This window comes from Alosa pseudoharengus, unplaced genomic scaffold, assembly GCF_046254945.1.
Source record: "Alosa pseudoharengus isolate Yale_2024_CS ecotype anadromous, Long Island Sound unplaced genomic scaffold, YU_APseudo_1.1 YU_APseudo_1.1_scf_10, whole genome shotgun sequence".
NCBI lineage: Eukaryota > Metazoa > Chordata > Actinopteri > Clupeiformes > Clupeidae > Alosa > Alosa pseudoharengus.
In genome coordinates, this window is record NW_027468565.1 from 37,864,194 (window position 1) to 37,892,097 (window position 27,904).

A 27,904-nucleotide genomic window follows, 5' to 3' on the forward strand; every position below is an offset into this window, starting at 1 on the left:
CTGTTCAATTTCAACTTGCGATCAAGAAAATGTGAGTAGGCCCTATAAGTAGGCTATACATTTTATGTGAATAAGAAATCAGTATCCGGCGGTTCTTTTTATTTTTAAATGCTTTATTGAACAATTCAGCACAATACCCGGCGGATCGGATTAGGGTCAACGTGAGCGGGCGCCTCAAGCGTTCAGACGTCGCATGGACCCTGTTCAAAGTAGGCCTACAGCTTTCGGTTTCGTTTCTGACGCAAATTAGCAGCACAGGAAGCAACAGCTGGTTACTGTGTGCTGTCTGTAAGCTACACTAGAATGACAACTCTCGTAGCTTTCAGCATTACAAAGATGCTGTGCACAAATCAAGGATGCTTAACATTCAGGCAGGTGGACCAAAGCCTAAGGCAAAGCATGACAGTTGCAAAAGAAGTGCTATTTCGAGTACTTTCTGACGAGAGTAAATTTTCCATAGTTCAGGGGGAGGAGGAGAGTTCGGGTGATTTAAATGGAATACATCCGGATAGTTTGATTATCGCGAAAACAGACCTAAGACTGTGCCAGAACCTCAAATGCAACAGCTGTGAAGACTTACACCTGTGCAGATATTTTGTGTGCGGTCTGTGCAGATTTGGGTAAGCATATTGATAATTATTGCATAGATAATAATTATTGATCTAGGCTACTACTGCCTTGCTCTAAGTAGGCCGAAGCTACCAGGTTCTGCCATTCCTTATTAAAGGCCAAGTCTGCTAATTTTATTGCGACATTTTAGAAACAAAGTTAGTTTTAAAAGCCAGTGCGCATTCCTGCTGTTTTCAATTACCAATGTATTTCGCGACTGCGATAGGCTAGCCTGTATAGATACGTAAACAAGTAGGCTACATAGCCTACTATAGGAAATGTTAGCATCCAGTAGCTTCTACGATATACTGTATAGAAGTAAAATGTCACAACAAATATAAAAATGTTATCGTGAGAGCCACCAGATTTTAGTCATTGTAATGAAAGAGTGTCCATATCTAAAGTAAATGAGGTCATACCAAATGTAAATGGGATCAGTAGCCTACAGTCATTACCAGTGCAATATTAGATCATAATGTCACAATCTACACCAATGTAATAAATTGCAAAGTTGTCTCAGAATGGATTTTTATTGATCCAACTCATATACTGTTATCACACGGACAGTATTTCACAGGTAACACAAGGGATGTCAACCAAACAATCATGATACACAACAGGGGAGTCACATACAATACAATACACGGGGTAAATGAGGTACAACATAAAGAAAGACTATACAAGCTAACACATACATGACAAGGTAAACGCAATTACTCTCACTAAAACCAATATCAACATTACACAGACACATACACTGCACAGCACCATGGGAGCTCACATTCATAACCAGCTAGGCTCAGTTCACTACAATAATATAATTACGATACCAAAATAAACAGTAATAGAAAATAACAAATTCTTAATAATAAAATAATGCAACATAATTAAGAAATAAAAACAAACTCCAAAACTAACAAATAAACAGACAGACAGACAACAAAAGCAATAAAAATGGCAGACAAAGCAGTGCCACGACAAAAATTTGACTTTCATTCCATGTTGTTATTTCGGCACTGGCACTATTATAATCTTATGTGTAATTGTGTAACTGACAGGGCAAAATGCAAAAACCCGCACACAGTGGACTCCCCGGCTAACAGAGCCCTTCTGCAGAGAGCTGGCTTAAGTGAACTGAATAAACAGGAGCTCTGCTGTCTCCTTCTCCAGAACGATTCCTACCTGCTTCCTGAGGTCAGTTTAATGCCGCGGACATTTTTTAAATTCACATCAAAGGTGTTTTATCTACCCTTCTGAGTCCACTTACAAACCTCCTTAGTGTCAATTACACTCTAGCATCTAGTCAGACTCCAGAATATCCTTCAGGACCTGTGTATGTCATAATAGATTTGATTATATCCATCATGGTGTTTCTTATAATGTTGATGTTCTCTTCTTGCATTTATAGATCTGCGGTCATTACAACAAGGGCAATGGGGAACATGGCTCCTGCAGATTCAAGTCCACCTGCACCAGTCTGCACGTGTGCCAGCACTTCCTCTTGGGAGACTGCAAGTTTGGGGCCGATTGTAAGAGAGCTCACACGTTTGACGCCAACAGCATGAAGATCCTGAGCGGCAGAGGCCTCAGTCCAGAGCACATCCGCCACATCCAGCTGATCTACAAGAACCGGCTGCTCCTCAGTGGAGAGAGGCCAGTCTCCATGAAAATTACTAAACAAGGTGAGGAACATTTATTTGTGTATTGCTGCAGGTAAACATAAGTTAGAACAAATAAAAAACTTAGTCTGAAATATAATTATTTGTGATGAAATTAGAAGAATATGTGGTACATATTACAATACATATTACCATGATAAAACGTCTACTATGATAAATACATAGATTTAATCTTGACTTCTTTTTTAGTTACCAAATCGTCCCCAAGACCAAAGCTCCCATCTGTGCTACCTGCTGCAAAAGAGCGCTCACGACAGCCTTCAGGCACCTCCATCAGTGAAGCAGACCACAATGAAATCTGCCTGTTCTTCATCCACAGAGGATGTAGCTTCAAAGGTGCTACCATGGGCTGTCAATTGCAGTGAGACATTTGGAAATGTAGTAATGAGTAATATGTGATCTACTGTACCTGATGTGCTTCATAATATTAAATGTATGGATGCCATAAAAACATTAGGCTACATGCTTATTATATGTGAGGCTTGAAGAAACTAAAGCTTTCATTTGTTCATGAATGTTTCATGAAATATGTAATGGAAATTTGTTTTAAATTTTTTTTTTTGTAGATAAGTGCATTCGTTTCCACCACAATCTTCCATACAAATGGCAACTTTTGGACAGTGATGGTGTGACATGGAAAGACCTGCCTGATCAGGAGGGGCTCGAGAAGGCCTACTGCCACCCAGCCAGTGACAGCAGCCCAGGGGTCCGGCCCGTGGACTTCCTCACCATGACCTGTGCAGGCTCACCTGTCCGGCGCCTGTCCACTGCGTCCTCCGTCACCAAGCCGCCCCACTTCATCCTGACCACCGAGTGGCGCTGGTACTGGAAGGACGACCAGGGGGGCTGGAATGAGTACGGAGTCAAGGTCAGTTCCTACAGTGGCTACACTTTATAGCTTGACAGTGTCGATATAAGAGTGACATGACACTGTCATGAACGTGTCATAAACAAATCATAAACGTTTATGACATAACGCTTCTGTTATTAAGTGACATTCGGTTTTTGTCATAACAAATTAGGATTAGGATTAGGGTTAGGTTTAGAGTTAGGGTTAGGGTTATAGGATTAGGGTTAGAGGTTAGGATTAGGGTTAGGTTTCATGTGTCATGACAGTGTCATGTGTACATGACAGTGTCATGTCACTCTTATGTCGATACTGTCAAGTAAAGGGTTAACGCACAAACTGTTCACCTGAAGCACTGAAGGTGCTAGTGGAGGTGTTACTGGAGGTGACACAAGTCACTGTGATCAATTTGTTCATCATATACTGTATGACACTGTCATTTTTGCAGATAACAACAATAACACCACATTGCTTTTATATAGCGTTTTTGAAGGAATTCAAAGCGCTTTACAGTAAAGGGGGATGCTCACTAACCACCACTAATGTAAGGAGATTCTGGGGAAAAGATATTGTATTGACCCATCAGGCTATTTAGGCAGAACTTCTCTCTCCATGCAGGCCTACGGGCCCGCTGTGTCCTCGATCACCTCTAAAACTCTGGAGAAGGCTTCCCTCTGCAGCAGTGACAGTGAGGTGTCGTTTGATGCAAAAGAACAACAGTACATAATCTACTTGAAAGGTAAAATAATCTCATCACAGGGTTGATTCAAAAGTGTTGATAACCAGTCACACTTAGGTTTTGTTTTGTTATGTATTCCCTTACAGAGATGTATCAGCAGAACCAAAAATACAAAACCAAAAGGGAGGTCCGGAGGCGACCCTGTTCTCAAGATGTGCAGAGCAAGCTGAAGAGGTACCCTTGTTGTCCTCATGTGTTCACTGGGTGCTTATTATGCCTGTTCCTTGCATGCTTTTGTGGATCAATATACAGTATGTTCATGGGGAACAGTAGTGCATTTTACCACAGTGTGTTAACAATACTGTGGACATACAACATCTCAAGTACACGCAGTTAGATATCAGGATTTGGTGGTTTCAAAAACTCTTTGCATTCCACTGTTAATATTAATTAGCGTAATGCATATCTGTTAATATTGATTAGCGTAATGCATATCTGTGGTAATTTATTCTCTGCATTGCTCCTCCAGTGAGGCATCTGAGACGTCCAGCTCCTCCTCAGCAGATGTGCCAGATCACTGGGATAAAACAGCTCAGCCCAGCGGCTCCTACAAGGTGGCTGAACTCAAACTGATGAGAGATGTTCATATGATCCATATCACCTCCCGTGGTGTGGGTCAGATCTAATCTTTGTATTTCTGTATCTACTAGCCTATAATTTGTGTCTGGGAACAACTTGCTGAAATCCTGGTGAAGGATAATGTAAAAGATGTGCTTCCTTTCTAAAGCCCTCACGGCTTGACAAAGGCACCATGCGGGTGCTCCACCAGAGTTTTCTGTTTGAATCAACATTGCAGGCATGTAGTATTGAACTGGCTCTTAGGTGTACACACATCAGTTTGATTCTCTCACCCCACTTAAGACAAAGCCATCATAGTTGTGCCCAAAATATACTGCATGTTGTATTGCCTGCTGGCCACACATATCTGGCCCTGTGATACTAGTTAGCTTCAAATAAGTAGTAAGGACTTTTTATGTTAAAACCAGAACCGGTTATAGCTCAATTTTCACTGATTGGAGCTTGCTAGCAAGCTAACTGGTGGCATGTAAAAATATATCAGGCGAAATCCTTAGTTGTATTTTTGTGGGTGGTGAGAGGGAATGATACACTCATGGGTGGGGAATGATATGCATGTTTATTAGTGATGTAACGATGCACTGTGCATGATTCGCCTAATAATCTATACAAATTGTGAATATTACACCCACATTGCAATTTTTAAACAGAATGGGGCGTAATCCGCTTTTGATTTCACTTGTACGACTTCAGACGTCAGTACGTTGATTGGTAATAATAGTAAAATTAGAGTCAGATTGGTGAAAAGATTATTCTAATTTAAAACAACCTAATCAATAAAAGGAATATTTTTCAGTTATAATTGTTCTGCAGCTTATCCTGCTTATTCTGTCTATCTTAAAGGTATACTATGCAGGTTTAGGTATTTTTGGCGAGTTTAGAGCTCCCTCTGTTATATGTCACTCTGCTACCTCTCGCTTCTTACCCCCCCCCCCCCCACCCCCGTACACAATGCAAATGCTTTTGTTGTGGAGGTGAAGGATTAACAACAAGTAAAAACTATATCCAAAGAACTATATGTACTGACAAGGTAATGTTTCACATTCTTACGAGTTTTGGTGGGGTGCCACTCTTGGAAGTTGCATGGCTGGTTTTCTCGGTAGGGACTCGCTACGTCTATGCTGTATAGCTATGCTAGGTGAACGATTCGCCTATTACAAGTTCGTTTACCATCAAATTGGCTTCATAAAGGTGAAAATCTTGCATAGTGTGCCTTTAAAGTCGTGAATCGTACCGAATCGTGAGTTGAGTGTATCGTTGCACCCTTAGTGTTTGTCCTTCACATAACCATATACCTAAACTAGTAACTCGTATGAAAAACGTAATGAAAATAGTACATTTCTGCATTTTACTGGTTTACCTCTTACACTGACACATAGTCTGGTTGTCTGTACCTCCAGCTTGTTCCTCTCTCAGAGTCTAAACTAGTAACTCGTATGAAAAACGTAATGAAAATAGTACATTTCTGCATTTTACTGGTTTACCTCTTACACTGACACATAGTCTGGTTGTCTGTACCTCCAGCTTGTTCCTCTCTCAGAGTCCTCCGATGAGTTCCAGAAGGTGGAGAAGTTGTTTAAACACACAATGCCCAACAACATTGTTAAGAGTATCAGAAGGATACAGAACAGATCACTTTGGAGAGTTTTTCAGTGGTAAGTGGTATATACATTTACATACACACACACACACACACACGCACAGGCATATATGATGAAATCTGTTGTCTTGTAGTCATTCTTAGAAGTCATACACTTGACCTCATATCTATCTACCTTATCATTAACTGTCGGTCTTAGTCTTAGCTACCTCAAACTGTCAGGCTTATAACCCCCCCCCCCCCCCCCCCCCCAGGCAGAAGGAGACCATGATGGAGAGGAGTGGGGGCAAGGCCGTGGAGGAGCGCTTGCTGTTTCACGGCACAGACCCCTCTCTGCTGGATGCCATCTGCGACCAGAACTTTGACTGGAGGATGTGTGGCGTCCACGGCACACTCTATGGCAAGGGTGAGTGCACAGTATGCAGACTGCAGCTTGAATACTGAGATGTGCAGGGTGTGAATGTCACTCCAGGGCATGGCTTTTGCCATCAGCTGCTAGCATGACTGCTTCCCATGCCAGAGGTTGCAGGTTTGAGTCATATGTTAATCTGTGTTAGTCAATGCAAAAGACATGGGTCTTAACTGAACACAGACTCTACTCCTTCAAAACTAATGCAATGACTGCTGACCAGACACCCCAGATCAACGCTATAACCCTTCTATACCCTGCTGCCATTTCTAAAACTATAGCTGGAAGAAATATAGACTTTTTCTTGTGGTTACTTTCAAAAGTGACTGGCAGCAGAACAAAGACACACTTTTTTCATATCCCAAACTCTGTAGTTAACCTGTATTTGAAATAAAAGTATTTAGACCAAAAAGCAAGCCTTTTGCTGCTGGTGTATGGGTAAGAATATCACTTGCACCACATACGCAGTTTCATGGTGCAGTCTGACTGTGACTGTGTAACAATGTGTTTTAGGAAACAATCATGTTATCGTGTTCTCTCTTTCTTTTTGACCTGTAGGAAGCTACTTTGCCAGAGATGCTGCATACTCACACAACTACTGTAACCCCACCAGTAGCATCAATACCATGTTTGTGGCTCGGGTGTTGGTGGGAGAATTCAGCCAAGGCAGCAGCAGTTACGTGCGCCCTCCAGCTAAAGGAACTGGCAAGCACCTCTACGACAGCTGTGTGGACAACATCAGCAATCCTGCTATTTTTGTCATCTTTGAGAAATATCAGATTTATCCAGAGTTTGTCATTGAGTACCAGAGCAAGGAGGTGGATTTGGGGACTCAATGTGAAATATGCTGATATTATCATAATTATCATCATATATCACTTACATTCAATTTAGATCCTTTTTTCCTTAAATTATCTGCTCCTATCATCACAAAGCATATAACACATATATTTAATCTTTCCATTGTGATGAGCATATTTCCCAGTGCATGGAAACTAGCACATGTGACACCTTTGCACAAAGGGGGTGATAGAGATGATTTAAATAATTACAGATTTTTAAATCATTGGTTAATAACCAACTCAAGTCATTTCTTTCATGCCATGACATATTAAATCCACAACAATCTGGTTTTAGAACTAACCACAGCACTATCACAGCTACCACATTAGTTACTAATAACATCATATCTGCCTTAGACATTAAAAAGCATTGTGCTGCCCTTTTTGTTTATCTGTCAAAAGCATTTGATACAGTTGATCATCCCTTACTGTTACAAAGAGTATATGATATTGGTTTGGATGATAAGGCATGTAAATGGTTTTGTAATTATTTGTCCCAGAGGTTTCAGTGTGTTAAGTCAGGAAATGTTAAGTCAGAGTTTTTGCCAATCACAAAGGGTGTTCCACAAGGGTCTATTTTGGGCCCAGTTCTCTTCACCATTTACATCAATGGCATTGTCTCTTCTGGTTGTCAAGTCCACCTTTATGCTGATGACACTATTTTGTATTGCATCGCTGACTCTGTTCAACTTGCAATTGATAATCTCCAGCTTTCATTTAATGTTCTTCAAGAAGCTCTCATTAATCTTAAATTAGTTCTAAATGAGAAGAAAACTAAATGTATGTTATTTAGTAGTAACACTGAGGTTAATGGCATGCAAATAACCACTGTAACTGGTTCAAGGATTGATAGAGTCTCTGAATACAAATATCTTGGTATCTGGCTGGATGAAAAACTCACATTTACCTACCATATAGCCATCCTAGAAAAAACACAAAAAATAGGTTTCATCTACAGAAACAAAGCCAGCCTCCCTATGGAAAGTAGGAAACAAGTTGTTGAAGCAGTTTTCATGTCAGTTTTAGACTATGGTGATGTGATATATAAAAATGCTACTGCTTGTTCACTTAAAGCCCTGGACTCAGTCTACCATTCTGCCCTGAGATTCATTACTGGTGATTGCTATAGCACTCATCATCGTGTCCTTTATGGTAAGGTGGGTTGGTCATCTTTGACAGAGAGGAGACAAAATCATTGGCATCTGTTTATTTACAAAGGTATTGTTGGGAAATTACCAGGTTATGCAAGGATGCTTGTGTGGAATTCTGGTCACTATCAGACCAGATCAAATGACTGTTTGATGCTCAAGGTTCCTCGTATCCACTCTTGAGTTGGGAAAGTCGGCCTTTTGTTGCCCCTACTTCCTGAAATAATCTTCATTGTAATATAAAAATTAACTCTATACTTTCCTATAATCAATTCAGATCTGTAATCACATGTCAATTTGTACCTGCTTTAAGTAAATGTCTTTATTATTATTATTATTATTATTTTATTATTAAGATGTTATGTATTTTTCCCCTTCCTCCTCTATAATGTAATGTATGTTATCTTATTATTTATTTATTTTACTTTGTTTTATTTTATTTATAGGCCTAGACCTATACCTATACTTTTTTTCTCTCTTTTTTTACATCTTGTTACTTCATTGTTTCTTTAATCTCGGCTTCATTGAAAATGAGGGCTTCCCTCAATGACCCTCCGAGAATAAATAAAGGTTGAATGAATTCCCATATTAATCTTGTCTATGTCTCGGTATGGCTGTGGTTTTCAACTTGCGATCAAGAAAATATGAGTAGGCTATAAGTGAAATAAATGTTATGTGAATAAGAAATCAGTATCCGGCGGTTCAGATTAGGGTCAACGTGAGCGGGCGCCTCAAGCGTTCAGACGTCGCATGGACCCTGTTCAAAGTAGGCCTACAGCTTTCTGTTTCGTTTCTGACGCAAATCAGCAACACAGGAAGCAACAGCTGGTTACTGTGTGCTGTCTGTAAGCTACACTAGAATGACAACTCTCGTAGCTTTCAGCATTACAAAGATACTGTGCACAAATCAAGGATGCTTAACATTCAGGCAGGTGGACCAAAGCCTAAGGCAAAGCATGACAGTTGCAAAAGAAGTGCTATTTCGAGTACTTTCTGACGAGAGTAAATTTTCCATAGTTCAGGGGGAGGAGGAGAGTTCGTGTGATTTAAATGGAATACGTCCGGATAGTTTGATTATCGCGAAAACAGACCTAAGACTGTGCCAGAACCTCAAATGCAACAGCTGTGAAGACTTACACCTGTGCAGATATTTTGTGTGCGGCCTGTGCAGATTTGGGTAAGCATATTGATAATTATTTCATAGATAATAATTATTGATCTAGGCTACTACTGCCTTGCTCTAAGTAGGCCTAGGCCAAAGCTACCAGGTTCTGCCATTCCTTATTAAAGGCCAAGTCTGCTAATTTTATTGGGACATTTTCGAAACAAAGTTAGTTTTAAAAGCCAGTGCGCATTCCGCTGTTTTCAATTACCAATGTATTTCGCGACTGCGAGGCTAGCCTGTATAGATACGTAAACAAGTACATAGCCTACTATAGGAAATGTTAGCATAGCTCCTCCTACGATATACTGTATATAGAACAAAAAAGTCACAACAAATATAAAAACGTTATCGTGAGAGCCACCAGATTTTAGTCACTGTAATGAAAGAGTGTCCATATCTAATGTAAATGGGATCAGTAGGCCTACAAAGTGATTACCAGTGCAATATTAGAACATTATGTAACAAACCACACCAATGTAATAAACTGTAAAGTTTACAGAATGGATTTTTATTGATCCAACTCATGTAATCGGACACCATTTCACAGGTAACACAAGGGATGTCAATCAAACAATCACGATACACAAACAGGGTAGTCACATACAATACAATACACGGGGTAAACACATGAGGTACAACATAAAGAAAGACTATACAAGCTAACACATACATGACAAGGTACACGCAATTACTCTCACTAAAACCAACATCAGCATTACACAGACACATACACTGCACAGCACCATGGGAGCTCACATTCATAACCAGCTAGGCTCAGTTCACTACAATAATATAATTACCATACCAAAATAAACAGTAATAGAAAATGACAAATTCTTAATAATAAAATAATACAACATAATTAAGAAATAAAAACAAACTCCAAAACTAACAAATAAACAGACAGACAACAAAAACAATAAAAATGGCAGACAAAGCAGTGCCACTACAAAAAATGTGTCTTTCTTTCCATGTTGTTATTTCGGCACTGACACTATTATAATCTTATGTGTAATTGTGTAACTGACAGGGCAAAATGCAAAAACCCGCACACAGTGGACTCCCCGGCTAACAGAGCCCTTCTGCAGAGAGCTGGCTTAAGTGAACTGAATAAACAGGAGCTCTGCTGTCTCCTTCTCCAGAACGATTCCTACCTGCTTCCTGAGGTCAGTTTAATGCCGCGGACATTTTTTAAATTCACATCAAAGGTGTTTTATCTACCCTTCTGAGTCCACTTACAAACCTCCTTAGTGTCAATTACACTCTAGCATCTAGTCAGACTCCAGCATATCCTTCAGGACCTGTGTATGTCATAATAGATTTGATTATATCCATCATGGTGTTTCTGATAATGTTGATTTTCTCTTCTTGCATTTATAGATCTGCGGTCATTACAACAGGGGCAATGGGGAACATGGCTCCTGCAGATTCAAGTCCACCTGCACCAGTCTGCACGTGTGCCAGCACTTCCTCTTGGGAGACTGCAAGTTTGGGGCCGATTGTAAGAGAGCTCACACGTTTGACGCCAACAGCATGAAGATCCTGAGCGGCAGAGGCCTCAGTCCAGAGCACATCCGCCACATCCAGCTGATCTACAAGAACCGGCTGCTCCTTAGTGGACAAGGGGAGAGACGCATCGTCAAGGAAGCAGACAAACGTCAGTCTTGCCTAATATATATATATATATATATATACAAATGTCAATTTCTCCTCAGGGAACTGGATGACCAATAGTTGTGCAGACAAAACATAACATATTTCCTTACTTTCCTTCCTTATTTAAATAAGTAAATATAATTTACATAAATGCACGTAATTTGCTTAGAGTACAGGAAAAGAGCACTGAAATGCAGGCTGCACACCAAAAATAACAATGCCCATAAATGCCCTCAAGATGACTGAAACAACATGCACTACTCAAGGGGCAAGGGGCCTTTTATTTTGAAACATACCGGTATCCTCTAATTTCTCACTGACCTGTGGGGTAGCAACAGAGACGGTTGATAAAGTTAACTATAGAATCTCAGGCCGAACTTGTTGGTATTTAGATGTATTCAATATGTATTGATATTATTTAAAACCGGAAGGGTTTCAGTTCATAGTCATGGTGAACTGGGTAAATACTGACAAAATTCAGACGGCAGTGTGTCCTTAATGCTTGGAATTGTATGACATTGTCAAAGTAAAGGGTTTAATGGTTTAATTCTCAGAGAGTAAACTTACTGATATTGAAACCTTTCTTGTTCCATGAATCCCTTTAGGTGTTTGGTAAATAATTAAGTCTAAAAAAAGGAATGAGTAATCTACTGTATGCATCTGCGTCTCCTCTGTTTAGTGATTAACTTCTCTGCTCTACTTATTTAGCGCCCCCTGCTGTCAGGCAGCTGTCCAACACCTCTGTCAGTGAAGCAGACCGCAATGAGATCTGCCTCTACTTCATCCGCCGTGGGTGCAGCTTCAAAGGTACTTAGAAGTGGGAAGTGTGTCCAGGTGTGTACAGGTATGCCCTTATCTGCCATCCCAGATCTGGGACACATTTGTCCAAACATCAAATGCTGTTTTGGTATAATCTACGTCTCAGAGACAATACCAGACCTGAAGACTAGATTTCAGAAGTGTCCTATGGTATGATGCCAGGATGGTGGCGCAGTACATTTTGCTCTAATCTTTAGGTGTTAAGTTGAGAAGTGACGTACTGACTGTTTTGTGTGCCTACTCTAGATAAGGCTGTTTTGTGTGCCTACTCTAGATAAGGCTGTTTTGTGTGCCTACTCTAGATAAGGCTGTTTTGTGTGCCTACTCTAGATAAGTGTATCCGTGTCCACCACCGTCTTCCATATAAATGGCAGATTCTGGACAAAGATGGAGTGACGTGGACAGACCTGTCTGATCAGGAGGAGGTTGAGAGAGCCTACTGTAACCCAGCCAGTGACACCAGGTACTACAGACACCGTTATCTTATTTAACACCAGGTACTACAGACACCGTTATCTTATTTAACACCAGGTACTACAGACACCGTTATCTAATTTAACACCAGGTACTACAGACACCGTTACTTTATTTAACACCAGGTACTACAGACACCGTTACTTTATTTAACACCAGGTACTAAAGACACCGTTATCTTATTTAACACCAGGTACGGCCCCAGCTGTGGCGCAACTGGCTGGGGCACCTGCACCGTACGCCGGTGACCCGCGTTCGATTCCCGTCCCGTCCTTTCCGGATCCCACCCCTGCTCTCTCTCCCTTTCGCTTCCTGTCACTATCATTAAAGGTATAAAAAGGTCAAAAAAATATACTTCAAAAAAAAAAAAAAAAAAATTTGGTAACACTTTATTTTAAGGGGTCTACATAAGGGTGACATGTAACTGTCATAAGAATGACTTGACACATGTCATGTACATTTATGACACATTATTGATGTTTATGTCATCATGTGTCATTCGGTTTTTGGAATGTCAAGTTGACATTGTTTGGGTGTCATCATTATGACAACTTGACATTAGCCAAGTTGACATTATTTGACGGGTCTTTGTCATGACAACTTGACATTAGCCAAGAAAATATAACCCATTTACAATATTGTCATGACGACTTGACATAGCCAAGAAAGAAATGCAAGGTGTTTGGCATGATATTGTCATGACAACTTGACATATAACTGTGTTTGGCCTGACTTATTTTCTAGGTTTGTAAAGTGAAGGGCCTGAACAATTGACTGTCATGACACCATTATAATTGTGTCATGAATACTTTCCTTGACCTCAACTACAGTGGTACAGTTTTGACTTGTCATTAAGCTGTCACAAAGAACTATTACACACCAAAATAGTTTCCTGACAGTGTCATGAACTGTCATGACAACTTGACATAATTGTTTAATTATTACATGAACAAGTTAATATAACTGTGTTTGGCCTGACTTACCTTCTAAGTTTGTGAAGTGATGGGCCTGAACAATTGGCTGTCATGACGCCATTATAAATTGGTCATGAATACTTTTCTTGACCTCAACTACAGTGGTACAGTTTTGACTTATCATTAAGCTGTCACAAATAACTATTAGGGACCGTTCGTTATTTATAAACGGGGTCACCGGAGGGATTTTGAGTGCTTCAATCAAAAGTTACATGACCCTCCCCTGTCTGCAAGAAAATTTCCAACGACCCTCCAACAGTCTTTTAAAAAAAAACATGACCCTCCCCGGCCAATCGTCGATACCTACCGCTATGGAGCGCTATGAAAACACATCGACTTAAGCAATCGTTTTACACTCACCCTCTGCTTTCTGATCTTACACATCACACTTCACCAAGATGGTGGCCATTTCTGTAGATTTACTCACTAACATTGTTGTGGAAACACAATAGGCATGGAAACTAAATGCACACTTCCTGCAACTGCATTAGCCTACTTGAAATAATTTACTCCTCTAGTAAGTATTCACATGAAATAAAACAATAAAACATTGAGACCATTCAACAAAGCACACTGGGTAATAACAAATTCAACACATGAACTTGTTGCTATGGACTCGTCTCTAGGCTTCCTCAGTCATTGTAAAGCTGCCGAAGCTGAACATTATCCAAAACTCAATTTCTCAGACGAGCGTCAATTTGGGAGCTTGCTACACTCCTTCCTTCTTAAATGACTTGAAAAGACCGTTTGCACAATTTCACAAATAATCACAGGGACCGAAAAATACCTAACATGCCAACTTTTTCCAGGTTTAGGCCTATCATTTTAACTTTTCCCCGCTGTCTTGCCGTTTGAATATTTTCCCGTAGAATATCCCATATTACTGTAATACTCTCATAACATTAGTCCTGCATTCTGGCCTGTCTCTGTGTTGTCCTGTTGTTACCCCTTGCCCTTCCAGAGAAACAGATGTATTCAAATCATCGTTTTGCTTGCTTGAATGCGAACTCAGAGTGGTGTTAACCTACAGTAGGCCTATTTAAAGGCCGTGTTGCAGGGTTCATTTTCCAACGAATTTGCACAATTTGCTTGTTGATAATAAACATTTAAACTGTTATCCATTGTATTTGATGTTGTTGGGTATCACAAAACGGAATATAATACGAAAAAGCAGCTACTATTTCACAGCTTTTGAAGTGATTTTCCTTTCCCCCACAATGCATTGCATTACGTCACCTTGGGGAGACTACAGACCAAAGCCCACCTTGAGACCCTTGAGAGTAACGAGAGAGGAGTAAAGAGAGACGAGTAAGGGATTGTTCAGTAGTAGATAAGATTATAGATAAATAGATAGGCTATAGATAGCCTAGATATGTATATAGACAGGTAGATAGATAGCTAGATAGATCATGTCATATGCTGGTCACAGGGGAGCTCCTCGACCAGCGGCCAAAATGCACTCGCTTCCCTAGTTACTGCAGCTCTCCACCACAGTTTCCATCGGGACGGCACAGCCCACACAAGCACCTGCAAAACTGCAACTTGCCCATATTATCTCCCTCTTTGGTAAACTGTACCCTAGAAGCTAAGTAACTGGGGTGGCTCACAGCTGGGACTAAAAAGTTAGCCCAGCTATCATGATGCTTCATATTCTGATCTTCTGACTAAGTTTGCCTTGTAGCCTACTTATCTGAACTAACGACATGATCACTATCACTAGATATAAAGAAAATGTTGACTTTCATTCGGTGCTGTTCACTGACAGTAACAAAAAAAGTGTCATAATGTTATAAGCATAATACATTGAACTGAATAGGTGCATTAAATGTAGCCTCATAACGAGGCCTCTCAAATTCAGAAAATTGCATTAAACTAAAATCGGAAGACATTGTTATCTTTGTTAGACCATAGGATCGTTGTCATATAAATGCTGTAACGAAATTCGAAGTGTAAATATACAAACTTTATGTTGAAAGTGTAACCGCGACCGTTTCCCATAGGAATGAATGTAAAACATACCCTCCAAAACGAGACCTCCCGAAATTCAGAAAAATTACTAAATTGATATCAGGCACCGTTATTACCATTGGTAGATCATAGTGTAGCTGTGATATAAATGCTGTGACGAAATTCGAAGTGTAAATATACAAACTTTATGTTGAAAGTGTAACCGCGACCGTTTCCCATAGGAATGAATGTAAAACATACCCTCCAAACGAGACCTCCCGAAATTCAGAAAAAAATACTAAATTGATATCAGGCACCGTTATTACCATTAGTAGATCATAGGGTAGCTGTGATATAAATGCTGTGACGAAATTCGAAGTGTAAATATACAAACTTTATGTTGAAAGTGTAACCGCGATGTCCATTGAAATGCATTGAAATGAATGAAGCGCAGATCAAGTAGTCCCTAAAGTGACGTCATCACCGAATTGCGTACAAAAACCCTGCTAATGCTAAAAACAACAAAAACTGGCATTTAACACCATTTGGAGACATTTAAAAAAATGATATACATAGATTGAGTGCTTTATGTACCCATTAATCAACAGTGGTGGTTAACCTGCAACACAGGCTTTAAGTTAACGACGTGGTTGTTGCGAGAGCACGATTCATTGGCGCTTGCAGTGTTCGGCCGTAGGCTATGTCTACGTGCGCACCTAGGCTAAAGAAATCCCCCTGTATATTCACTCCAAGTTGGCCTACCATAACTTACCAACTCTAGCCTACACTGTAGACCATAAACTGGCTATTTATATGACCAATGCATTTGTATTCTGTATTCTGCTTTATGAAGCTGAATTACGCACTGCTACTTGGAACGTAACACATTTTTGTTGGCAGGAGAGAGAATGACAGCGATTAACAAATTGCACTTGTTGCTGGTTACCAATAAATAGTGCCTAGTGCCTACTATATATTTTTTTGCAAACTACAAAAACAGAAATGATGGAGACAGCAAAGCTAGAGATGGGCAGGAACAAGGTCAATTGGTAGAAATGCTTGTCAAAACGTTAGGAGCTGGATGTGTGGATGAATGAAGCACAAGTATGCTTTATAAGCATGCACACTGTTTAAAGTTAGGCTAGGCTACACGGTAAACTACAAGTAAACCAAAGTTAGCTTTTTTAGGGCTGGATAAAGTTGACCAAATGGATATAGGCTGTTAGGCGTGAATAAAGTAGGCTACTTTGTTGCTCCAACCCTTCCAACGTTAATGGGGACGGATGTTGACATTTTCCCTATTTTTGCGTGAGAAACCCGGGAAATCTCCCTTATTTTTATTGTTCAATATTGACAGAGCTATGGAACGAAAGAGAACGTTATATGGCGACAGAAATCAACAATCAAACAAGCCACTTTGATTTTTTGCTGTTTTCATTAATACAAAAGATGGGTGACCCCCCCTCCAAGACAAAAAAAAGTTAGGTGACCCTTCCCTCAACAAAGAATAAAAAGACATGACCCTCCCCCATTTTCCTCCGGTGACCCCGTTTATAAATAACGAACGGTCCCTTACACACCAAAATAGTTTCCTGACAGTGTCATGAATACTTACCTTTGACCTAAAGTACAGTGAACCATCTGAGATGTTTCCTGAACATGTCATTAAGTGCCATTACACTATCATGTAGGTCCTATTTCTGTACATTTTACATTTCTGGAACATTGAGTCTAATTTCAAATATAATGACAACAAATACCATACTCAGTCATGACTTAAGAGTTTATTTCAGCAATGCATTTTGCAAAACCATAATACATGGACACGTTACCATGCCAGCTAACCTAACTGTGCATGTGGAACATGCATTCAACTATTCACATACTAGTCTTTAAGCACCATTTCATTGCCATCATTTCTGCAGCTTTTTCAAATCATGCATGAGTCTACCCAACACACCATTACGATAACGGATTCCTAAACAGTAGTACCATTCAATCATTTTAAGGTGTGTTTTGAGGGACTGAGGGGTTCAATTCCCCCTGAGACGCCATATTTGTCTGTGTAAGGGGCACTTATTTTAATGTAGAGTGAAGTGCTGCCTTTCTAAGGAACTTTTCACAAGAGTAGACAAATGAAAGTACCAAAATAGTTTACCCAGAACATATAGCAGGCATTTATTAAACATCAAATATCAAACAGTATGACCTTGTTTCTCTTTTCTGTCCTTTTAATTGTGAAAATCAGTATTTCTCTTAGTTTTCAACCTTTTCACACAAGTTGAGAAAAATTTAAAGTAAAATGACCTCAGAGCTTTGATAAAATAACCCCAAAATAATAAACCAAAGTCCATCTACCCGGGTAGTATGCTTTTTTTTTTTAAGTGGTGAGATCTCGCGCTTATCTGTAGGCTACGATGAAATGAAGAAATATTGAGTAGAAGCAGTTCATGTCGCAGGCAAGATGATCATTCGCGCCCTCTGCTCTTCTGCCTCCCGTGTCCAATGGCGAATTTGTCCAATGGAACACTCTCTCAAAACATGCATCCAAACAAAAAAAAAACCTGCATAGCAGGGCAACAATTCAATTCAATTACTCTCTCGATACATTTTAGCAGATCTGGAAATATAACTCATATTCATGAACTGTAGTAGCTTATTCTTATTTTTAATCTATACATTCACTACATAGCCTACATGAAACTTCAGCACTAGCATATCACGTTGTAACATGGCTTCAACATAGCATGAATTAGCACTTCAAATCATTAAACTCATGTTCAACTCCGATTGGTTTTTAGCTTATGCAGTACCATCAATACATTTCCACACAATGCATTAAACAACTGAGTTACAGCAAAATAAAACTTTTACGTGCTTAACTCATTAAACACATCGATCACGCCATGTCTGCTACTAACATAAATGACGAACACGTGTAAAACACTCACTGGAAAAAAGTAAACTCCTTGTCGTAATTTCGACCCTTTGCTGTTATTCCTTCCTTAGAAGTAGGTTTGGTGGGAAAACCCCTTTTAACTTAACCTGGCCCTAGCCAGATGAATGTCGTTCCGCTTTGCTCCGCCTAGCTTCACTCACATCCATCTGGAACCTCTTCCATTGAGAGTGATTTCTCCAACCAACTTTATGGTTTAGCGAATCAGGACGCAGGGCGGGAGTTTCATAGATGTGACATAGCATAGAAGCGACTGTGAGACTGTTATCAGCGTCACGGGTTGGCTTCGATGAGAGTGGTTGAAGTAGCACGTCAATAGATGACGGACAAGTGGCTTATTCAATCATATGCAAGCATTTTTTGATTAGGTCCAGCCTTCTGAAGCAACATTTCAATAGACCTCTCCAGAATATATCCCGCCTCCTAGCTTCCGTATCCATCCAACTTCCGGTCGTGGATTGTCTATGGGAAATAACATGGCGTTTTGAAAGATCGTACCTGTCAAACTCTGTAGGTGACAAAGTAGAAAAAGCTGCTGGGCAGATTGGCCTACACACTTCTGCCATCTAGTTTCCACTGGATTTTTTGATTTTCGGTGCCGTTTAAGAAATATAGTCTATAGTATATTACTTAAACGGCACCGATGGATGGTTGGATGGATACGGAAGTTACGGAGGCGGGACTTATTCTGGAGAGGTCAATGGATCGGTTCCAGATGGATGAGTGGAGCTAGGCGGAGCGAAATTCATCTGGCTAGGGTCAGGTTACTTTTAACTAGCTCTTCAATGTTATTTTTAACTTTTCTTTAGGGATTTGACGCTTGAAGCTGACGTTTCGAAACAGTGTCGAGCTTCCGAAACGCAAGTGTTTTTCTAAGTGTGGTTCAAAACGCCCATGTCACGTGACCATGGCTAAGTGAGGCTTCGTGGTGTTTCAATTTGGTTTGGACAGGATGCCTACGCGCGAGCCAATTACCCGAGTAAACACCTGTTTGATCTAAATTACAAAGTCCCAGAATGCTTAAAAGTCATTCAAACACATCCTATCTTTGTGGGGTTTTTTGTGAGGAGAGAGATTTTGAGAGATATAGCGACATATAGCGATTGATAGTGCATTCTTGTGATTGGTAGGTTAGTGATATAGATTAATTGACAGGCTAGAGACCGACAGTGAGCGATAGATATAGTCTAGTGACCCTTTGAAATACTGGCAGGAGAGGAGAGTGGTTTATCCAAACCTAAGTGTGATGGCAAAAATTTTTTTTGTGCATGCCAGCAACAAGTGTGCCTTGTGAAATATTTTTTTCCAAGGCTGGGGAGGTTTATTCAAAAACAAGAAACAGATTAAATGCCAAGACGGCAGAACAACTGTTATTCCTAAATAAAAAAATTATGTTGACATACAAAAAATGTGTTGTTTATTTTTCCCATGTTGAACCTGATTAGTCTAACCTGCTTCATTCATGTATCCTTTATTTTCCTACAACATGTTCCCAAAAAAAACCCTGGGCCATAAGCATACTGTAGCCTACATTTTAAAACCATTGTAGCATTTTCCTCTCCAGCATATTCCAAAGGATAATGTACTATGAAACTGAAATAACAAAACATCTGTAACTGGCAGATATAAAAACGTTCTAGTTACTGAAGGCATACTAGTCTGAACTTTTTAAGCACCAGCAGGGAGTTGACCTCCGGCCGCTCTGGCCGAATGCAAGTGTGTTAACCACTGAACCATGTGGCTGTGGACATAATCTTGTGTTCCATGTTGGCTATTTATATTCTTCGTCTGAAGCAGTTGTGCTTCACGGTCAAAATGTGATGTTAGCAAAACTGGCCACTAGATGTCACCATGGAGTTACGTGTGTCGGATTGTTTCGAAGCCTCGACATAATTCCGGCGCAATTGCTTCGAACGTTTCGTTGTTTCACAAAGCCTCGTTCTGCCCATCCCTACTTTTCTTCTCAGTGTGGAAAATCTAAATATGACTTCAGCTCACTATCGTTCTGCTGTCCTTCTGCTGTTTGCGATTTCTGTCTTCTTCTCTAAGAATCAGTGTAGCAGTTTCCCCTCTATGCAGCGCCACCACTGCCACCTACTGGACAAATACGGTGTGCAGGGAAAACATAACTAAAAGTAAGAAATTAGATATTAAACTAGAATAATGTAATCCTATTAGTAAGCTATTTTCGAGTGGGTTACATCTGCAATGCACCATATGTTGAGAAGCCTATATCTAATTTATAATGGTGTCATGACAGCCAGTTGTTCAGGCTCATCACTTCATAAACCTAGAAGATAAATCAGGCCAAACACAGTTATATGTCAAGTTGTCATGACAATATCATGCCAAGGAAAGTATTCATGACACAATTATAATGGTGTCATGTCAATCAATTATTCCGGCCCACCACTTCACAAACCTAGAAGATGAGTCAGGCCAAACACAGTTATATGTCAATTTTGCATTTCTTTCTTGGCTAATGTCATGTTGTCATGACAACGGTTTACATTTTCTTGGCTAATGTCAAGTTGTCATGACAGAGACACCCTCAAATAATGTAATCTTGCCTAATGTCAAGTTGTTATAATGATGACACCCAAACAATGTCAACTTGACATTCCAAAAACCGAATGACACTTAATGACAACAGTCATAAACATCAATACTATGTCAATAATGTGCATGACATGTGTCATGACATTCTTATGACGGTTACATGTCACCCTTGTGTAGACCCCTTCAAATAAAGTGTTACCAAAAATTTAATACCAGGTACTACAGACACCGTAATCTTATTTAACACCAGGTACTACAGACACCGTTATCTTATTTAACACCAGGTACTACAGACACCGTCACCTTATTTAACAAGGCTTTTCCCATTGACCTCTACAGTTATCTCATTAATCCGATTAAACTTAGTGGGACATGTTTTTGTATATCTTTTATGCATTTTATTTGTATTTATAAGTGAATATGCTCATGACAAAATTGAAAAACATGATCCGGACACACTTCCAAGGACGATGTGCAGATCAAAAGTTATGCTACGGTAAAGGTGCTAAATTTAAAGGTAATTGTTACATTTTTGGTGAATTGAGTGAATTGCTCTTAATATTCTTCTACCTGCTCGTGATGTTGGCCAGGTGATGTTGGCCAGGTGATGCCAGGTGATTGTGCTGATGCCGTCTCTCTGCTTTCAGTTTTGAGCCTCGTCCCGTGAACTTCCTCACCATGACCTGTGCGGGCTCACCTGTCCGGCGCCTGTCCACTGCGTCCTCCGTCACCAAGCCGCCCCACTTCATCCTGACCACCGAGTGGCGCTGGTACTGGCTGGATGACCAGGGGGGCTGGAATGAGTACGGACTGGAGGTCAGTGACCGAGCCTGGGCTTCATTGTCTCGTCTTTCCCTCTTCAGGACTTCTACGTTTCCCATTTATTCATTTAGCTAATGCTTTTACCCAAAGCTTACAAAAGTGAGGTGACAATTAATACTACAAAAATAAAAACCTGAGAAGTTTTAATAATAATATTTTACTTTCACTTCAAAGATAGAACGATTAATAGATAGATTGCCACTGTGACTACAGATCACAGATGATAAAACAATCAGTGTGTGGTTGTCTTCTTCATTCTTGTAGAGTGATCCAAAGTGCCTCACCACTATCACCTCTCAGACCTTGGAGAACATTTATCTGTCAGAAGTTGAAGATGAGATCGACTTTAGCTTTGCGGGACACAGATATGTGCTCAACTTGAAGGGTAAGGTAACTAACCACGACAACACTATGCCCTTCATAGGCTCTCAGAAACCTTACATGTTGACCTCGATGCTCTTAAAAAGTCTAAAGTCTAAAGTTGTATTGTGTTGCGTTGCATTGATTTTAATGTGATGGTAGACAGTGGCTGACACATCCTAATCCCTGACATCCATATTGAGTGCAGAATTGTCAACATTTCGAAAGAAATACAAGTTGAAGCATATTCTAGTTTGCCCACTGAGACTGCACTAAGCTATTATATTAGCAGAATGGACAGAAGATGAACACCCAGACAGAACTAGGGTTTCACAAATAAGGTGGATATAGACGACACATCAACAATACGTTGTACCACGCACCACTTTACATTTCACTTTTTGAAAAGCTTGATTGAGTATTTTTCCCCTCTCTCAGACATGTATCAACAGAACATGAAGCACAAGACCAGGAGAGAGGTGCGGAGAAGACCGCACTTCATCTCCGCACAGGAACTGGAGAAGAAACTGAAAAGGTACCGTGAGCTCTGGATCACACGTGTGTAAAAGCTGGAGATTCTACTGTACGTAGTATAAATGAGGTTCAGAAACTGTGTATTATGTCATAATTCATAATCATAATAGGTTGGTGCAGTATAGTGTAGCGTAGTGGTTAAGGAGCTGGGCTCCCATGTACTATTCTGAAATGTTGTGGGTTCAATTCCCAGCTTCCACTATTATGCCCTTGAGCAAGGCACTTAACCCCAAGTTGCTCTGGGGACAATGGCCCATTTAATATAATGACATTGACACTTTGAATAGAAGCGTCTATTAAATTAATAAATGTAAATGTGATTTCAGATTGCAAACAGGTTATAAGTAGACATGGATATGAACAGTGGGCTTTCTGTGAAGGAAAGATTCATATCGATCCTGAAACAACAGGATTAATAATGGTTATGGTTATGGTTATGGATTTAGCAGACGCCTTTGTCCAAAGCGACATATAAATACAAAACAACATAATAATATTTAAAAATGAACAGGGAACAGATTAAAATCTAGGTCAAATATAGTAAGGAGAATAGTTGTAGTACACAATAATATCAATTCAATCAATAGCCTAATAAAAAAGCAATGTAAAAAAGGGGAAAGGCAATAATAAAACAATAATGTCAATTCAATCAATAATATAAAACAATAACATGCTAAGACTACATTAAGGAGAATATCAATAATAAACAATAATGTCAAATTAATTAACAGCCCAATTAAAATAAAACAACATTATATAAACCATAACACATAAGCGCTTAAACAACTAAGTATATGTTGAATAGGAATGTCTTTAGACCCCTCTTAAACGACCCAAAACTACCACAGGAACGGAGACCACTGGGCAGTTCATTCCACCAACATGGAACCACTGAAGAAAAGAGTCTGGAATTAGACCCAGTTTTTATAGTAATAATACATTTTATTTATAAGCGCCTTTCATGTCACCCAAGGATACAATATTGTTGTTATTTGTGACTGAATGACAGCGTAAACCGTTTGTGTCTGTTTCCTAACATCGGACACTGAAATGATTGGGAGGGTTGCCTGGTTGAGTGAAAGTGATTGTTTGTGTTTTGGTTGCCATGTCAGTGGATCCACAGAGGCCTCCAGCTCCTCCCCTGTAGACGTGCCAGCTCACTGGGACAAAACAGCCCTGCCCAGCCACACCTATAAGGTACCCACTCCTGCCCAGCCACACCTATAAGGTACCCAATCTAACAGCCCTGCCCAGCCACACCTATAAGGTACCCACTCCTGCCCAGCCACACCTATAAGGTACCCACTCCTGCCCAGCCACACCTATAAGGTACCCACCCACTCTAACAGCCCAGCCACACCTATAAGGTACCCACTCTAACAGCCCAACCACAACTATAAGGTACCCACCCACTCTAACAGCCCAGCCACACCTATAAGGTACTCACTCTAACAGCCCAGCCCAGTGCTCAGCCACACCTATAAGGTACCCACTCTACCTGCCCAGCCCAGTCACACCTATAAGGTACCCACTCTAACAGCCCAGCCCAGTGCCCAGCCACACCTATAAGGTACCCACTCTACCTGCCCAGCCCAGTCACACCTATAAGGTACCTACCCACTCTAACAGCCCAGCCACACCTATAAGGTACCCACTCTAACAGCCCAGCCACACCTATAAGGTACCCACTCTAACAGCCCAGCCACACCTATAAGGTACCCACTCTACCAGCCCAGGCACACCTATAAGGTACCCACTCTAACAGCCCAGCCACACCTATAAGGTACCCACTCTACCAGCCCAGGCACACCTATAAGGTACCCACTCTACCAGCCCAGGCACACCTATAAGGTACCTACCCACACTAACAGCCCAGCCACACCTATAAGGTACCCACTCTACCAGCCCAGCCACACCTATAAGGTACCCACCCACTCTAACAGCCCAGCCACACCTATAAGGTACCCACTCTAACAGCCCAGCCACACCTATAAGGTACCTACCCACACTAACAGCCCAGCCACACCTATAAGGTACCCACTCTAACAGCCCAGCCACACCTATAAGGTACCCACCCACTCTAACAGCCCAGCCACACCTATAAGGTACCCACTCTAACAGCCCAGCCACACCTATAAGGTACCCACTCTACCAGCCCAGGCACACCTATAAGGTACCCACTCTAACAGCCCAGCCACACCTATAAGGTACCCACTCTACCAGCCCAGGCACACCTATAAGGTACCCACTCTACCAGCCCAGGCACACCTATAAGGTACCTACCCACACTAACAGCCCAGCCACACCTATAAGGTACCCACTCTACCAGCCCAGCCACACCTATAAGGTACCTACCCACTCTAACAGCCCATCCACACCTATAAGGTACCCACTCTAACACGGCTCTCATACGGCCTCAAACTGCTAGATGTGATGATAGATGACAGGCCCGCATTCTCTTACACTTAAGCAGAGATTTGTAATCCAATAGGTTGTTGTAGATAATAGGAATAATAGAATAATGTTATCAATACAATGCTTATTTATTCAGATCAATTCAGTTCAGCCATGACCTAAGAATAGGTTGTTACAAAGCCCAGTTTGAACATGCATGGCCCATTTAAAAAGGAGCCTAGCTATCACTGTTTCTTGGGCTTTACATCCGTTTGTACTCCTGTCGTGTAACATGGCGCCTCTCTCATTTGTGTCCTGTCCCCTCAGCTGGTTCCACTGTCGTCTTCCTCTGGGGAGTTCCAGCGCGTGGAGAACCTGTTCAAGAGAACCATGCAGAGGAGCACTGTTCACAGCATCCGGCGTGTGCAGAACCCTTCGCTCTGGAAAATGTTTCAGTGGTGAGGCTCACCAAGACCTTCATCAGCAGCAAAGCTATTATCATCATCATCATTATCAGTGTGGCCATCACCTAATCCATCATCAAAATGGACTGTCACCATTGTTAGCTTTTTAATTGTTGTATCCCTATAACCCCAAATTTTTTTTGTGGATATGTTCTAAACTAAACTTTTGTGAGTATACTGTATGATCTTGTAGCCATGAGTCTTACATGAAAGACAGAAAGGCAGAAAGAGCAGCTGAAGGAGAGAGTGTGTTTTAGTAATAATGTGTGTGTGTGTGTGTGCTGTGCTGTCCCCCAGGCAGAAAGAGCAGCTGAAGGAGAGAGCGGGCCGGGGAGATGTGAGGGAGATGGAGCTGTTCCATGGGACAGAGCAGGCCCTCCTGGAAGCCATCTGTGAACAGAACTTTGACTGGAGAAACTGCGGCGTCCATGGATCTCACTATGGAAAAGGTGTGTGTGTGTGTGTCTTTGCAAACCACTGTCTGTCTTGAGTCATATCTCTTAAACAGCAACTTGCTTGAAGCATCAAGTAAGGAGTGTGGGTCTAAAACTAGCAAGCTAACTGCCTAAAAGGCCTGCAAAAACCCTGGAAAAATACCACATTCCAGGTAGATCAATACAAATTTCACTTGGCCAACTGATGGTATTTCACAGCCTTAACATACACTTACACTAGACTTAATAGTACAATATTAATAGTACATATTCACTATTTCTTTTACATTTATTTAGGCTGTAGAAGGCCTATTGTGAGAGACCGTCGTCTTTAAAAGGTTTCAAGGTTACATAGCTTGTGTCTGTGTCCATTGTGTCATTGCAATAGGGAGCTACTTCGCCAGAGACGCCTCCTACTCAGACAAATACTCTGCGTTGGGCAGCGGCAGCAGGAAGATCATGTTCGTTGCTCAGGTGTTGGTGGGAGACTTCACTAAGGGGAGGAGTGCGTACCTGCGCCCACCTGCTCGAGAGACTGGGCAGGGCTTCTACGACAGCTGCGTGGACAGTGTCAGCAATCCCTCCATCTTCGTCATCTTTGAGAAATACCAGATTTACCCAGAATTCATTGTGGAGTACTCCTGAGATCACTACAAATGGTTAAGACGAATCTTGTCAAGCATGACTGGAAAAAACCCCATTATTTTATTCATATTTTAGTATGTATTTTCTGTGTTTTAGAATTGTTACAAGCCTAGTTCACTAAGAGTTAAATGATAAAGCCTACTGTGGTTCACTAAAAGAAAACTTAAATCGAAAAAAAATCCTTTCCTTTGGGACTGTAGGCTTAATCCAGGGGTGTCAAACTCATATTAGGTAGGGGGACGGATTTGTTGGAAGGAGACCTACCTACAAAGATGGTTTGTAGTGCTAGGTTTAATCAATGTATCATATTATAGAGACATTGCTTATTACACATTGTTGAAGACAACTGGATGTGAGTATCTATTTTTCTAATTTCCCCTTCCTACCCAAAAGATCTGGGGGGCTGTATAATACCTGCTGGCGGCCCTGATCCCCTGGCCCCTGGGCCTTACGTTTGACACCCCTGGCTTAATCCATGTACAGTATGGGAATCTGGCTAATGGTGCATACAGTTCTTCCTGTTTCATAGCTAATCTTGCTAATCTGAAGTACAGTAGTTGTATGTTTTTCTTTCTCTTTCGGAGTGTGTGTCTGTGTCTGTACACACCTGCTCTTACCTCTAATGCCATGTCAAGTTATCATAAGTGGATACGTTTAATACTCACATTTGAAATGAAAACATGATGAAATGTATCAATTTTTTGACTTGATCAGACTTCGACTTGTCTTTGTAACTTGAGATCATGACTAAACCTGTTTGTGCCTAAATACTTAAACCAGTGTGTTTCAGTTTGGCATTCCTGATCATTTAATGTTGTTACAGTACAGTATGTGCATGCTGTAAAAACCTGTTCTACATGCAATTCTTTAATATGACACAAACTATGTATCACTCAACCCCTCCCTGTGGTAGAGTGTTGGTGTGGCAAGGAGTGTGTTGTGTGACTAGACCTTGTTTGGCTGCTTTTGCCTGGCGTTCATTTTCCTGTTTGTTCTGGAGATCAGCTTGTAGGAATTAGGAAACATGCTGCACTGCGCCCACCACTGAAAAACTGACCTCTGAAATATCAGGAAAAAAACTCTATATTTCATCTTGTGTTTTTTTTCATCTTTGGTCAAAGACTTGATTTGAAGTTTTGAAAACTGATATAGTTCTTTCAAGTTGACTACTCCATGAGCAACTGCACTTTAGTCTTAAATGATTATTTACACATCCACAAAATGAAGCCTTGGTAAAAAAAAAAAACATATA

General features: G+C 40.8%; 2 protein-coding genes across 2 annotated transcripts; both read left to right on the top strand.

Moving 5' to 3' along the window:
- The first annotated feature begins 254 nt into the window (after positions 1 to 254).
- LOC143107747 (protein mono-ADP-ribosyltransferase PARP12-like) lies at positions 255 to 9,037 on the top strand. The gene is made up of 11 exons (XM_076271514.1): positions 255 to 620; positions 1,668 to 1,803; positions 2,018 to 2,291; positions 2,478 to 2,624; positions 2,855 to 3,156; positions 3,754 to 3,874; positions 3,961 to 4,048; positions 4,344 to 4,428; positions 5,975 to 6,105; positions 6,305 to 6,456; positions 7,018 to 9,037. Exons 1-11 carry the CDS (start codon positions 304 to 306, stop codon positions 7,308 to 7,310), a joined length of 2,046 nt encoding a protein of 681 aa, XP_076127629.1. The 5' UTR covers positions 255 to 303; the 3' UTR covers positions 7,311 to 9,037.
- Positions 9,038 to 9,259: 222 nt separating this feature from the next.
- LOC143107763 (protein mono-ADP-ribosyltransferase PARP12-like) lies at positions 9,260 to 26,820 on the top strand. Its single transcript, XM_076271515.1, has 12 exons — positions 9,260 to 9,626; positions 10,645 to 10,780; positions 10,995 to 11,271; positions 11,979 to 12,077; positions 12,420 to 12,552; positions 21,647 to 21,815; positions 22,086 to 22,206; positions 22,620 to 22,716; positions 23,828 to 23,912; positions 25,437 to 25,567; positions 25,871 to 26,022; positions 26,396 to 26,820. Exons 1-12 carry the CDS (start codon positions 9,310 to 9,312, stop codon positions 26,650 to 26,652), a joined length of 1,974 nt encoding a protein of 657 aa, XP_076127630.1. The 5' UTR covers positions 9,260 to 9,309; the 3' UTR covers positions 26,653 to 26,820.
- The last annotated feature ends 1,084 nt before the right edge of the window (positions 26,821 to 27,904 follow it).

Excerpts from the sequence above, each read along its gene's own strand:
- LOC143107747 (XM_076271514.1), top strand. The coding sequence starts at position 304 with ATGACAACTCTCGTAGCTTTCAGCATTACAAAGATGCTGTGCACAAAT. Across the intron at positions 2,625-2,854 it reads CAGAGGATGTAGCTTCAAAG|ATAAGTGCATTCGTTTCCAC; the intron begins GTGCTACCATGG and ends TTTTTTTTGTAG. Across the intron at positions 4,049-4,343 it reads GTGCAGAGCAAGCTGAAGAG|TGAGGCATCTGAGACGTCCA; the intron begins GTACCCTTGTTG and ends TTGCTCCTCCAG.
- LOC143107763 (XM_076271515.1), top strand. The coding sequence starts at position 9,310 with ATGACAACTCTCGTAGCTTTCAGCATTACAAAGATACTGTGCACAAAT. Across the intron at positions 22,207-22,619 it reads ATATGTGCTCAACTTGAAGG|ACATGTATCAACAGAACATG; the intron begins GTAAGGTAACTA and ends CCCCTCTCTCAG. Across the intron at positions 25,568-25,870 it reads CTCTGGAAAATGTTTCAGTG|GCAGAAAGAGCAGCTGAAGG; the intron begins GTGAGGCTCACC and ends GCTGTCCCCCAG.